At 44.1% G+C, this 15,657-nt stretch overlaps 1 protein-coding gene across 1 annotated transcript in view; it reads right to left on the bottom strand.

Moving 5' to 3' along the window:
* The window catches only part of CNOT1 (CCR4-NOT transcription complex subunit 1), a 101,467-nt gene that overhangs the window by 39,982 nt on the left and 45,828 nt on the right, over positions 1-15,657 (bottom strand). Inside the window, 10 exon segments of the mRNA XM_068260314.1 lie at positions 82-368; positions 3,266-3,390; positions 5,882-6,010; positions 7,138-7,339; positions 8,494-8,644; positions 10,152-10,303; positions 10,424-10,546; positions 13,138-13,257; positions 13,345-13,585; positions 13,667-13,794. Coding sequence (XP_068116415.1) covers positions 82-368; positions 3,266-3,390; positions 5,882-6,010; positions 7,138-7,339; positions 8,494-8,644; positions 10,152-10,303; positions 10,424-10,546; positions 13,138-13,257; positions 13,345-13,585; positions 13,667-13,794 — 1,658 coding nt within the window.

Genomic DNA, 15,657 nt, shown 5'->3' with positions numbered 1-15,657 from the left:
CTACATTTATGAACCAGCTTTATGCACTTTTTTCCCCTTCTTACCCCTATCAAAACACAACTGCGGAAGATCTATACATACCTGTTTTTGAACCTATCTAGTGCAGCGATGCCAAAGAAATACATTTTAGATCCAAAAGGTTTGCGCAGTGCCTCCAGCACATAACGCAGTGCCAGTCCCAGAGCCATGTACGTGACTAGTCCCTTCTCAATAATGCCACCAAACAAGCAGGCGGTAATGTGCAGCTCCTTGTCAGGATACTGGGGGAAGAAGCGGTACTCCTCAAACAGGTTGCGCAGCATGCAGTTGAAGACTTCTCGCTCCCGCTTTATGTTGGAATCTTTAAACCTCTGCAGCATTTCCAAAACCTGCACGAAAAAGAAAAACGCCAGCTCATGAGTGTTCGGAAGAGAACAGTAAGTAAATAAAAGGCTGGAGCAGGAACAGGTCACATTATCCGTAGCGCTGGTTCATTCGGCATGTTCAGATTTGGAACCTTGTTCAAGTACCCCGATCTGAACCTGAATGTTTGTGCATGTGCATGGCGGCAGGGGGCGCTCTCACCCTCGTCATCACCTCTGTGCGCTGCGTTCCACGTCGTGTTACATCTCACATACGTCCTTGTGAAGTGGAAAGCAGCAACAAGGGTGAGGGGTAACACTTCCCAGCATGGTGCACATTCACAGGGATTCAGGTTCACATCGTCAGAATTCAGAACAAGGTTCAAAAAAAACTTAAACATGCTGAATGCACCAACACTAATTACTGGTTTCAACGGTACACACAAGCTCATTTACATAATATATTTTTTACCTGGAACCCACCACAAATCAAATTCAATGAGGGTTTTCTGGAGACTTTAAAAAGTGTAAGCTTTTTGTAAGTGACTGTAGCGATTTGCTATCTTAATTCTGATTGGTCCTTTCAATTTATAGCTTATTTTACAGTTTGCAGTAATTTGAACTCGTGTAGCAATCCATGAGCGAGTACGCCAGGGTTTATATACTTTACATGGCAGAAACAAACTCCAAGGCCGCCAAAATGCTGCATGGACTGCAATAGCGATTTTGCTAACCGCAATCACGCCAGTGGAATTTGGCTCATCCATTAACATCAGCTGAGTGTTTAGGGAAACCGCTAGCATTTTAAAATCGCTCCCTAAAGGCTAAACACCCCCCCCCCCCAAAAAAAAACAAAACATCGCTTTAGTGCGTTCTAGCCCTTAGGGCCCATTCACACTTGCTGATCGCAAAAAGTGTTTTGCTATGGCGATTTTGCTCGATTAACGTGGAAAAAAATAGCCATTTATGGCGTTTTCACGATCACATTTAGCGCTTTTATAGCACTGAAATGCGATCGCCGGGAAATCGCCTGAAAATTGTGCAGGCTACGCGTGCGTTTAGCGTTTTTGGGCGATTTGCGCAAATCGCCCAAGTAAAAACGGGTCCATAGTGTTTTATTACATTCGTGCTTTCAAAAGCGCTAGCGTTTCAGCATTTTGCCAAAATCGCCGGCAAAACGCTCAAGTGGGAATGGGCCCTTCGAGATGTCAGCAGGAAATTGAATATGACATACTGTTTGTATTTTAGACAAAGATGCCCAACAATTTCTACAAAATCTACAACTTCCTTAAAGGGGCACTACAGCGAAAAACTGAAATGTAAAATATGCGCAAACATATACAAATTCAGGAGTACATTTTTTCCAGAGTAAAATGAGCCATAAAATACTTTTCTCCTATGTTGCTGTCACTTACAGTAGGTAGTAGAAATCTGACAGAAGTGACAGGTTTTGGACTAGTCCATCGCTTTATAGGGGATTCTCAGGGATATATATATTTACAAAAGCACTTAGTGAATGGCAGTTGCTCTGTCCAACTGCCAAACTGTGTAGTGAGCAGGGAGGGTGACCAGCATTATTGTTGAAATCCTTTTTCGGGAATATCTTTATAAAGAATAAAACAATAATGCTGGTTACCCTCCCTGCTCACTACACAGTTTGGCAGTTGGACAGAGCAACTGTCATTCACTAAGTGCTTTTGAAAATATATATATCCCTGAGAATCCCCTATAAAGAGATGGACTAGTCCAAAACCTGTCACTTCTGTCAGATTTCTACTACCTCCTGTAAGTGACAGCAACATAGGAGAAATGTAATTTATGGCTCATTTTACTCTGGAAAAAATGTACTTCTTATTTGTATAGGTTTGTACATATTTTACATTTCAGTTTTTCGCTGTAGTGCCCCTTTAAGAGTAAGAAGTGGTTCTGTGAAATTGTTGATGTACAGTACATGTAAATTCTAGACCAGACAGAGCACTGCACATATCATGGAATTGGGGGGGCAACACGGACAAACTGACTTGGAGTTTAGTTTATGCTTGTGTATTTTTCCCTGAAAATAAGCCCTAGCATGATTTTTCAAGCGGTTTAAAAGGCCTACACCAAAAATAAGCCAGTTTACAGTTCATAAAAATGCCAATGTAAATCGTGTCCAAGCAGCTACGGTATATGTGAAAAGTAATAATCAGTTGGCAATAGAAAGATTGTTTATGGAAAAATAAGACATCCCCTGAAAAAAATTCCCAGCGCATCTTTTGAAGCAAGAATCAATAAGAGAGCCTGTCTTATTTTAGGAGACACAGCATGTACACACACCATACATGTACCCTCTGAACCACAATTTCCTCTTTGACCCCCTAATACGATGTTTATACAAGACATTTATATGTTGGATCTAGTTTAAGTTGCATTGCAGAATACTACTGCAGGTCAGCTCACTGCGCATACAATTCTATGGGCCTGTTCATAGTACTGCATTGTAACAGTGTATTGTTCTAACTCGCTGTATGCATGCTTTGTATTAGAGTCTATGTCCAGTCTCCACTGCAGTTCACACTCCTAACGTGTGCGCAATGCAACGGACCACTGTGAACCGAGCCTTAGCCAACTACAGTTAAAGGTGGTGGTTTTATTACCAATATGCAAGTAATTGCATACTGCTTCAGGTACTAACATTTTATACTAGTTTTTCTTCTTGCAAAGCTTCACAAACCCTAAAGAAATGTATTCAGATATGTAGACATCTACAGACGTCAGCATCTGAAGATTCTGCGTCCATTAAAATACTTAGAAAAATATTTTGTTTTTTATTTAAAGCACCCCATTGCTGGCAAGCAGGCCTAATTGTAGAATCATTCAAATTTTTAAAAACTGATGTTTTTCTAAGCAATCCTTAAATAGTAGCACCTTTCCTGGCCACGTACCTCGTCCACAGACATGGTGGGGTGTGGGGGTTGGTTGTAGATGCGCTGGAAGTAGCTGTTGGCTTCATCATCTATCTCCTTAGTAAAGTGCTGGTTTGCCTCTGGCCACACCTGAGAGAGGTCCGCTAGGTAAAGACGCAGCAGGTTAATGGAAGCAGTTCTTGTTCCTAATTTACACCTTAATATATTCTGTATATCTTTATTCTTTCTAAGACGCATTCAGCAGAACTATAATAGGCACTTCTCGCCTTCACTGCTCTCATCCACCACAAGTGGCAGTGGAAGTGACGGCCACCAATTCTTGTGCTGGGAAGGTGGTTCTAAGAAGGCCTATATACTAATCTATGGGGCAGCATACAACAGGAGGATTAAACCAAGTCTTAGTCCACTTCACTTGTAAAGAAATACAGCTAGCAAATGTGTGCCGTTCATACTAAGTCATTCTTTAAGAAGTTATTATTATGGGCCATATCCTATTTTCTTTTGAGTTTTCTCAGAGTACAGGTAGTCCCCAACATACGAACGACACGCCGATATGAACGGCATGGATTCTGTTTCCATGGGAACGAGTCAAAAACATTTTTTCCCAAGTTTGAGAAAATCAATAAAAATAAAATAGAAAAAATGGCTTTTAAACTTGTATAAACAGATACAAAGGGCAGAGGTGACAGAGGGGGACACGAGGCACAGGAGGGCACAGAGGAGGTACAGGGAACAGAGGTGACAGAGGGGGACACTGGAGGCACAGGGGGGGGGGAACAGAGGAGGCACAGGGGACAGAGATGGCACAGAGGGGGACACTGAAGACACAGGGGTGCACAGAGGAGGTACAGGGGACAGAGGTGACACAAAGGGGGACACTGGAGGTACAGGGAGCACAGAGGAGGCACAGAGGAGGCACAGGAGGCAGAGGCAACAGAGAGGGACACTGGAGGTGCAGGGGGGGGGGCAGAGGAGGTACAGGGGACAGAGGTGGCAGAGGGGAACACTGGAGGTACAGGGAGCACAGAGGAGGTACAGGGAGCAGAGGTGACAGAGGGGGACACTGGAGGAGCAGGGGGGGGGGGGGGGGGAACAGGAGGTACAGGGGACAGAGATGGCACAATGTTCCAACTTAACAGATTCAGGTTAAGAACGAACCTACAGTCCCCATCTCGTTCGTTAACCGGGACTATCAAGGCAATTCAAAAATATTTTATTAAGGGCTGGGGAGAAAGCAGCAAAGAAATACTTGACAAGCTGGTTGCTATTAGGGAAGCTTGAAAATTGATCAATTTAAACATGGTATTAGATTGGTCCATTTTCCAACTGCATACATTTGCATAAAAATGTGCATCTCACCGATCATCCCTAGTTGCCGTATGTGCACATTCATGTTAATGAGGAAAAACTTCTAATGCTGGGAACACACAATGCAATTTCCCACCCAATTGGAAACAGATGGGACATTTTGGAAGTCTTCACCTGATTCCCAATCGAGGAAAGGAATAGACTTTACGAAGTAGTCAGAAAAATTGATCCCTTTATCGATTGGGAGCAGTATGGATATTACACGCGGTACAACTTCCTCTGATTACCCATCGCTCAGACAGGAAATTGCGCGGTGTGTGGCCGGCATAAGGCCTGGAGAACACTAGATTGCCACATTCAGGAAAAAGCACGTGAAATTCTACCCAATGAAAGTCTGTGGGCTGCATTGTAAATGGCAGCTCTCTGATTTGCAATGTGGTTTTAAAAAAAAACAAAAAAAAAAACCCCACATTGGATCTGTCTGCATTCAGTATGTGAATCGCATGAGGTTTGTAAATAAATGCTTTCCTATCAGGGGAAAACGTGCAATTTTTTTAACAAAATTATACTGTATTTTTCTCCATTGAAAAGGTGAGGTTACAAAAGTAAAAAAAAAACAAAACAAACCTACAGAAACGCACGTCCGTAAACTGTTGGTTTTCTGCACAGATAAGCGTACACCCAGCCTTATGCTACGTACACACATGCAACAACGAACAAACTTTTAATTGATGAAAGAACGACCTAAGTAAAGTTAGTTTTAAAAGGTGTGTAACGATCTGATCGTTAGAACGAACGTTACATCACGTAAAAGCAACTATTGCGCCTGCGTATAAAAATGAAAAGTTCCATGGAGAAATAGTGAAATGCGTATGTCAAGCCTAGTACGAACGACCGTTTCCAACGATGTACTACTTTTGCAAACGATCGTCGTTGGAAAAAATCCGCCAAGCTAGATCGTTCGTTTTTAACGATCTAGCTCGTCCGTCAGACTTAATGGTCGTTGGCTGCTTTTTTTTTTTAAACGATCGTTGTTTGAAACGATCGGGGAACGATCGTTTCAAACGACTATAGTCGCATGTGTGTACGCACCTTAAGACCTGAAGTTCTGTTGTATACCATCAATGGACGGCTACAGTAGACAACCAGGAGTGCTTTCTGGGGAATTTCCAAAAGTAACAGAAAGCCTGCTGATTGGATAAGAGGGCGGCAAGGGCAGGATAAGCACAAAGCTTTCTTTAAAATAATTTTAAGACTTATTAGTGACCTTTTAGATGGAGATCAGTGCCACAGCAGTTAAGCCAAATACAAGCAAAACCCACTTACTCTGCTGGAATGTCGGCTGATTGAGGCCAGAAGTGCTGAGTTTCCTTTGTCCGAATGGGTCGTTGTTGACGGCAGGAAGTCCCAGCCCTCCGGTGCCCATTCCAGTTAGACTGCTCGTCCCAAGTCCACCTGCAGGGGACAAACAGAGCAATATCTCACTCACTGGTTCTCTTGGTTTTATTCCTCTCTGCCCAGCCAGTCAAAAGCGGTTGCCAGATTCCCAGAAAAACTCCATATAAACCTGAAACCCTACGAGGACCTTCACTAACCCATCTCTCTGACGTTTCAGATACCGGCATCCCAATCACATTATCTACTCTCCACAATCTCCTGCCTGTGCTGGTCAGCTGCTCCTAATCTCACACACCGGAGACTTCTCATAAGAGGACATACTCTAGTGTCCACCGTACTTCCGTATTCAGATCCCACGTGACTACCGGCATACAGCACGAGCTATAACGCTAACAGCCATGTGTGGTGGAATTGCAGAAATACGGCAGACAGGTAAAGTAATGCACGGGCTCATAAAACATTTGGGGGGGGGGGATGCAGCCGGGGACCTCAATGTAGCGTCACGAGGTTTATTCCTGAAAGACTTCATGCTGAAACGAATCTAGAATAAGACTGGTGTATGCACAGCCAACAGATCCCTGGTCAGATCGAGATCTGTCTCTTGGTCGATTGCCTGCCAAAAATCACTCTGTCCCCCCTCCCCCTTACTGTGTGTAAACTGTCTAAATCTAGGTCAACCACTCATGTCTGCTTTGTGCTCAGCACAGACACAAAACTGCTATACAGCGGATTCTCGCTATAGTAAACTCAGCCCTCAAGTTCCAGCAAATGCACCTATGTAAATATATAACCTATCCTGATATAGTAAACTGATCTAGTGAAGTACTTTTTCTGGTTCCATGGAGTTTACTATAAAAAGGAATTCTACTTTGTAAATAAAATCAGGCACAAGAACAGGAGACGGCACTGCAGGACTCCAGGAAGGTTTTACTCCAACAAGGAAGGAGTAAAAGCCTTCTGCAATTTCCTGCAGCGCAGCACACTGTACTTTAGCCTGAAGTTTTCGTCTTGTGCATGGTGTCTGAGCAACTGCCCACCACTGATGTGCACTGAGGGTTGCTGTCTCAGTCCTGCCAGAAGCCCGGATGGTGCCAGTGTGCCGACTTTCATAACCTTTTCAAATACTGTAACTAAAAGCACATTCGCTCCATCAGCAAGGTAACAGACAGTGCACAGCGCAGTACCTGGTAGCTGGGATGAGAGACCGCTGAGGCCGCTGAAAGCGGTAGATTGGTTTGGAGTGGTGAGAGGAGGGAAGGCCTTTGCTGGTGACTGTGGGGTGCTGAATGCAGAACCTAGATTGGGGGGAAAAGCTGGAAGGCTCTGTGTGTGGGTAGCGGCAGACCCGCCGATGCTGAGAGACGCCATTGCGGCCAGAGGGTCGATCTAGAGAAAGAACGCAAACAGCCGTTAGTATTACAACACAGAGGCATACAGAGGAATACAACACACACACACACACACACACAGGAATACAACACACACACACACACAGGAATACAACACACACACACAGGAATACAACACACACACACACACACACAGGAATACAACACACACACACACAGGAATACAACACACACACACACAGGAATACAACACACACACACACACAGGAATACAACACACACACACAGGAATACAACACACACACACACACACACAGGAATACAACACACACACACACAGGAATACAACACACACACACACACACACACAGGAATACAACACACACACACACACACACAGGAATACAACACACACACACACACACACACAGGAATACAACACACACACACACACACACAGGAATACAACACACACACACACACAGGAATACAACACACACACACACACACACAGGAATACAACACACACACACACACACACAGGAATACAACACACACACACACAGGAATACAACACACACACACACACACAGGAATACAACACACACACACACACACAGGAATACAACACACACACACACACACAGGAATACAACACACACACACACACACAGGAATACAACACACACACACACACACAGGAATACAACACACACACACACACAGGAATACAACACACACACACACACAGGAATACAACACACACACACACACAGGAATACAACACACACACACACACAGGAATACAACACACACACAGGAATACAACACACACACACACACACAGGAATACAACACACACACACACACACACACACACAGGAATACAACACACACACACACAGGAATACAACACACACACACACACACACACACACACACACACACACAGAGGAATACAACACACACACACACACACACTCAGAGGAATACAACACACCCTCACAGAAGCTACAAATCTCCAGCTACAGCCGGTGTCCATAGTATCCAACGCAGCTAAACACAACCCAGGCATAACCCCATTCCCTGCACAGGATTGTGCGCTAGCGAGCAGCAGCTCAGTCCAATGCACTGGAGCTCTATATCTCCCACAAGTTGCATGCATTCCTTAACTTCACACAATGAGGTTACCTGTACCGGTGATATGGCATCCAAACTACTGGTGCTGGGAGGCCGACCCTTCGGCATGACCCCTGGAGGCGGCTGCCGGGCCTTGTTCACCACATTGCTACAGTTGGCCACCATGGTGAGGATGGTTTCTGACAGCTCCTGGGACACGTTCCTGTAAGTGGGGGAGATTGACACTGCATCAGCAGGGAGGCACCATGACACATACCAGTAATCACTCACTGACTCTAACAGTCATAGTACTTCTTGTTATAAAGGGGGTTGTTACATCCTCACAAACTGCCAAAAAGTGGCCCTAAAAATATGTAAACCGTTTTTTGTTTCTAAAATAGGTCCATACACATCTCCCAGTTTGTCTTTTTACCTGGTCTGGGTTCCCTTTGCCCAACTGCAGGAACTGTGCAGTGCCAACGGGATAGATTAGCACTTTTTTTTAGAGCTAAAGTAAAAGCTACAGTAACAAATAAGGGTTCTGATTTCAAATAAGATAATGAGACTATGACCAGAGGGTAAATAAATTTGTTTTTCATACCCAAGCCTAATTTTTAGCTGTTTAGAAGTTAAGCTCCGCCCCATCAAAGAAAACTCCCCGGGCATTTTTCCACTGATGCTGTGCAAAGCATAATGGGATTTCTAATGATGTTCTCATTGCCTAGCAACTGGGAGGGGTGATCAGGACACAGAACAGTTGGAACTGTCTCATGCTCCCTGTCACCTCCTTTCAACAAAAAGATGGCTGCCTCCATGAAATCACAAACATTTGCCTGTTCTTTTAAAACAGGGTGGGTAAGAGATTATATTACCTATATTTCAATTAACATAACTAATGTAACTTAACGACCATATGTTTGTTTAGGCTGGAGTTCCTCTTTAAAGGGGGCCATACACTAGCCGACCAACCAATCGACCATCCAATTCGATTATTATAATCAAATTGGATGAAAAATGGCTGCCAAGTGCATGCCCAACCGACAAAGCGGACAATTTCTGGACAGAAATTGGCTGCACGGTCGATCGCGCATGCTGGAAAATTGCGGGCCGAAGTTGGTTGGTCGGGTGCGCGGCGGTACGGCGGCCGAATTACGAATGAGCGACGAGACCCCCGCCGCAATGTATAAATGTATGCAGTGTAGTGCATTTATACATTACCTGTCCGGTGTCAGCCTCCACGCGGTTTCTGTCCATCTCGCCGGGTTCCGCATACACGCCGGCGGCTCTATGTCTGACGTCACCAAGTCGCATACCGGCTGACATCAGATGCTATGCGCCACTAGCGTGTATGCGGCTGTTACCCGGCGAGATGGCCGGATGGACCCAGCGAGCTGCTACAGGACAGGTAATGTATAAATGCACTACACTACATAAATTTTGGGGGCAGCGGCAGCTCAGCAGATTCCTTGATGATTTCATGCTGAAATTGGACAGGAATCGGCCTGTAGTGTATGGGCAGATTCGACTAGAGACCTTTATCTCTAATCAGATTCGATTAGAGATAAATTTGTCTCTTGGTTGAATCTGCCCATAATCGTTCCAATGTATGGGCACCTTAAGAGGAAGCACCAGGTTACATGCTAGTACTCACACAGCAACAATACAGAACATATGTTTGCAATACTTAGAACATAGGAGAGGCAGGGTCTCCCTGAGTAAGGTACACTCACCCCGCACAAGCCTGAAGGCATGCAAGCATGGTAGCGAGAGTTTCAGGGGGAAGCTGGGCGCTTTTAGGCTGGTCTTTTTCAGGAGCCATGCCGCCCAGGATGGAAGGGCAGCGCCGCTTGAGGAAAGTCATGCAGGCCTGGACAAACGGCTCCTAAAGGGGAGAGAAAAATAAACTCACGCTTATCACAGCCACAACAAGGGAGGAGGTTCAACTTAAAGAGAACCCAGCTGAGAATCCAGAAAACGTGGGCTGCAGCAGAATATTACTCACCCCGTGTTCTCTGATTTTATCGGTGAGCCACTTGTCCAGTTTGAGGTATTCCCGGCGAGAAGCAAGTGCAGCAAGGTCAATAACAAAGGCAAATGGAGTACCATTCAGCAGCATGGACAAGGCCTGGAGAAGCACAAGAGACCAGTTACTCTACCGGCAAACATGACTTCAATGTATTTGTTGTTACTGAAGGTGGCCTCAGGTCCTTCCTTCCCATGGCCAGGATTTCCATAAACCCTATTCCGTTACTTCATAACCCCCTGACATGCCCTCAGTCCAGAACCAGCTCATGCTCAATCCTAGCAACTGAAAATCATATACACCAAGTGGGCAAAAAACTAGTGACCACCCCTGATTTGAAAGTAAACAGGTCCAGCAGTGACGTAACAACGCAGCAGTTGCTTATGTAAGGAATGCTACACTTTGGACAATGTAGTGCTCATGGAAGGAAATGTCAAAATGGGATAAAAAACAAAAGATTGAAGTGATTTTGAATAAGTGAGGATAGTCTGTGCAAGAAGAGATGGTGCTTGCATCTCTGAAACGACAACTCCAGGGCAGTGATGTAGGTACAAAATAAATCATCCAACTCCAGGTACCCAAAATTGCTGAGACTCCTTAGTCTAATTTTTACTAAGGCTATGGAGTTGGTTCAAAAATCATCCGACTCAGTTTATTGAAACCCTCTTCACCCGTGGTCACAGCTAACGAATAGGCTCTTCATTAACATTTATATTCCGAGTAGCTACTCAGAAGATCACTGGCCCTTGCCACCATGCTCGATCCGTCTCAAATTGGTTTGAGGATCGGAGTTTAACCTGCTTCCACGGCCAGCTTAGTCCCCTGACCTCAGTCCTATTGAGCATTTGTGGGATGAAGTAGAAAGATCACTTCAAAGCTTGGAAAGGCCACCCTCCAATCTGACCCAACTTAGAGCTTTGGCCACTCAGTCTTGTCCATCCCCAAATCATCCCCGGAAATTAAGCCCAAACATTTTAGAGTTATTAATAGAAGACCTTACACTATACCAGCAAATGTGTGACTGCCGGGGCTCAGCATAGGCACTACTGAATGTGAGAAAAAATAAAAACTAAGGGAAGGAGTTTGAGGCGCAGAAATAACTAAAGTATAATGAAGTGTAAAAAAAGACCAGAGACAAAAGGCACGGAATGCAATGAGACTAATGCAGGGAACACACTCGTCTTTCTGTTTCCTGCGCAAGTTTTTCTGCGCACGTTTTCTGCACACCAAGACTCATATGCAATTAACTTTTTCACCTGAGTTTTCTCCTAGGAGATAAATTTTCATCTTTTCTTTAACCACTTCAGCCTACAGAGTCGAAAATCGTATGCATACGAGCAACGTTCACCTCCCATTCATTCGCCAATAACTTTATCGCCACTTAATTAATTGATCTATATCTGGTTTTTTCCGCCACTAATTAGGCTTTCTTTGGGTGGTACATTTTGCTAAGAATTATTTTTTTCTGAATCCGTATTAACAGGAAGATTAAGAAATGGAAAAAAAATTCTCAGTTTTTGGCAATTGTAGTTTAAAATTAATACATGCTACCGCAATTAAAACTCATGTATTTTATTTGCCCATTTGTCCCGCTTATTACACCGTTTAAATTACGTCCCTATCACATTTATGGCGCCGATATTTTATTTAGAAATAAAAAGGTGCATTTTTTCAATTTCCGTCCATCACCATTTACAAGCTTATAATAATAAAAAAAAAATACATTATATTACATCTAAAATTAGCGATTTACCTCCCAAACTAAAATTACCCAAATACACTTTTTTTAATTTAAAAAAACAACTACATGGTTACCTAAGGGTCTGAACTTTTTAAATATACATGTCAAGAGTATCTTATATTTTTTTTTTTTTTTTTTTTTAAGATACTCTTGACATGCATATTTAAAAAAGTTCAGACCCTTAGGTAACCATGTAGTTTTTTTAAATTAAAAAAAAGTGTATTAGGGTACTTTTAGTGTGGGAGGTAAATCGCTAATTTTAGATGTAATATAATGTAATTTTTTTTTTTTTATTATTATAAGCTTGTAAATGGGGGGGGGGGGGGGGGGACGCGCAGAAACACGGCGCTCTCTGATTAGAAAGAGTCGGTATTTCTGCAGGGGACTTAGATCGGTGAATGGGATTTATATTCCCATTCACTAATCGGGAGGCAGCGGGAGCGCGCCCGATCGCGCGCACCAGATAGACTTAAGTGGTTAAACTTACTTTTCAGCATTTTACAATTGAAAAAGTACACAAAAGTTTGTGAAAAAGTACAACTACATTTTTTTAGTATTTTTTTTGCTTGTTGGTGGCTTTAAAGGCATTTTATGACAAGCTGTGAAAATATAAACTCGGAGAAAACTCAGGAGAAAAAGTAAATTGCATCTGGGCTAAGTGTGTTTCTATGCAGAAAAACAAGTGGCTTTTTTCCACAGCAGCTAATGTAATTGATAGAGAAAACTGACAAAAGTGTGTTTCCTGCCTAAGACATTTGAGAGGATTCACATGTTAATGCAATGCATTTTTTTGCAGTTCGAACTTGGACCAAACAAACGCAGAAGATAATTTTGCTAATGTCAGCTGTAAGCTGCATGAAACAACATTTTTAAAAACCATCTCATCTGGAAAAGACGAGATACGAGGGCAAACTAGAACAGAGACAAAACATTACAGTCCACAGATTGTCACCTTCAAGTCCTGTGCCACATCAAGTATACGAGAGAGGCGGGCCTGGTCATACTGCTCACCACGCATGTACCACTCTGCCATGGCGTGCATGATCAGCTGGCGGATGGAGGGGGACTGGCCCTGTGGTGGAGAAACAGCCTGGTTATTTTTCACCATCACATAAATAAGCTAGACGTAAACCGAAGCGGTCTATGGTGGAGCCCTCACCTGGCCATGCCATGCATAGTGCAAAATGATGGCAGAGTTGGGGTGGTTTCCAAGAAAGATGGGCATCAGGGTGGAGATGAGTTCATGGCGGAGGGTATGCCAGGAAGTATTGATCTGAAGTAAGGCCAGGACTAGCATATCGGGACAGTGCTTGATGGGATAGCTGAAGAGTTGCTTGACCTGCTCGTACTGCCCCACTTCAGCCAGCCGAAGCAGGGATTCGATCAGATCCAAACTTTTCCTGAGGAGAGAAAAACGAAGCATCAGACAGCAGCACATACAGAGAACCATACGTCACCACGCCTCGTTCAGGGACAGTTACCACGTAGCGATCTCCCGGTTGTCGTCCTCCGGCGGAGCTTTCAGGATGTCGGTGGCTACAGCGTGGCAGGGGTAATCGGCAAAGCAGAAGAGGTCTGGATTCATCAGGGAATGCTGGATGAAGGAGAGCTGGAAGACCAACCAAAAGTTACAGAATCATGTTAAAAGTATATAAACCCTGCTGGTGAACAACAAGTACCAGCATGCCCCATCTACGCAACACACCTGTCCTATCTGTCCTACCTATCTAAACCTTATCTGTCCCCCAAATGTGCACAGGTGGCCATACATGTATCTATTTTGTGGCCCGATCAACCAGATCAACCAATTTTATCAAAACGGATGAAACCTTGATGCAACAAGCATCTGATTTATGGACTAAAGTATCACTAGATCACGCTGGGGTAGCTCAGGCTGATGTGATCAATTAGATGCACGGCACGTAATGGCATGAGAGAGATATCACTGTGACCACAAGGGAACCCCCGGACGCTGCCCCCACCCCTAATATAAATGTGCCCTCACTTCCTTTAAATCTTCCACCTGTCCAGCTGCCCCAGTCTCATTCACTGCTTCTCAGCCACCAGGCACAGTTGTGTGACATCACACATGCCGCATGTGCAATAGGCCGCCACCGAGTGGTTGTTGTGTCTAAAGCAATGGTCAATGGGAAGCAGCAGACGAGGTGAGATTTGTTTTAGATCCTATGCACATTTTTTTGCTGCTTGGAACAGAATCGATCACAAGCAGTTGTGGCCGATATAAAATAGCCAAATTCCAGGCTGCATACAAACAGATAAAACAAATCCGCATTAAAAGCAGACCTCGACTCAGAACGTCCTCTGCTCTAAAACTGGAGAGCATTATGCCCTTTAAGAAAAACATTCCTTTGCCGCTTACAGATAATACACACGCAAACCCCTTTTCTCCAATATAAGTCACTATATGGCATAAGTGTTCGTACGCCGCCCGGTTAGTTGGGCACAGGGTGATATCACCAGCGCCCAAAATTACATTAAAAACCCGCTGTGCGTCCATAGACTATCATAATGTCTATGGCAGCTTCCAGGTCAGACGCAGCGCAGGGAAGAGTGCGCTCCGAAGTGACCTGCTTCGCCCTATATGTCCCCTGTTTTACCACCTGGTTTGTGCCTCTTTGCTAAACTGTGCAGTGCCAACAGGATTCTGCTAAGTCTATTTTGCTACAGTAACAAGCTTATCTCAATTCAGATAATGTAAGGACACTATCTCCAGGAAGTACCATATTGTTTCGAACTACAATGCTGGGGATACACGGTACGTTTCTGTACCATGTATCGGCCAGCTGATAATATTCAGCTGGCCCGATCATGCCGCTCGACCCGCGACTGCTCGATTCCTGCCGGCAGACAATAGCGGGGAATCGAGCGGTGATAAGGATGCACCGGCGGGGACCAGCGGCAATTGATCCGCGGGGACGCTCCGGCATCAAGCCGCTGACTCGATCCGGCGCATAAACCGAGCCGTGTATGCATGGCATAAGACGCACCAAGGTTTAGAAGGCAAAAATACTTAACATGGTGCATGTATGGTGCAGGGGAATCTTGTGGAAACACCCCCCCCCCAAGCTGTCTCTAATCTACACTACACTATCACCGGCTGATATATATGGTCCAGACCATATATACATCTCGTAGATGACTTATATGGGCTGTGTTGTAGCTTGTGTACTCAAAACTGTACTTTAGATGACCAAAGTGGTTAGGCATTTATTGTTATCTGAATATTTTATAACCCTGTCATGTCATTTTTGTAAATTCTTTGTACTGTATGTAACTACAATAATTTGTATAGAAAAGGATTTTGTTTAAAGCCTTTTATATGGGATATCTGTAATACTACAAATACATATTGTTGGTAGGACAGTGGCCAACAGACAGCCCATCGAGCACAGACGCTTCATTGAGTTTATTATTCTCCAGTTGGTTCACCCATTTTACATCAGCTTAAAAA

This window comes from Hyperolius riggenbachi, chromosome 11 (assembly GCF_040937935.1).
Source record: "Hyperolius riggenbachi isolate aHypRig1 chromosome 11, aHypRig1.pri, whole genome shotgun sequence".
In the NCBI taxonomy this organism is placed as follows: Eukaryota; Metazoa; Chordata; class Amphibia; order Anura; family Hyperoliidae; genus Hyperolius; species Hyperolius riggenbachi.
The sequence above is the reverse complement of the archived record's forward strand: the minus strand, read 5'-3'. Positions and strand labels throughout refer to the sequence as shown.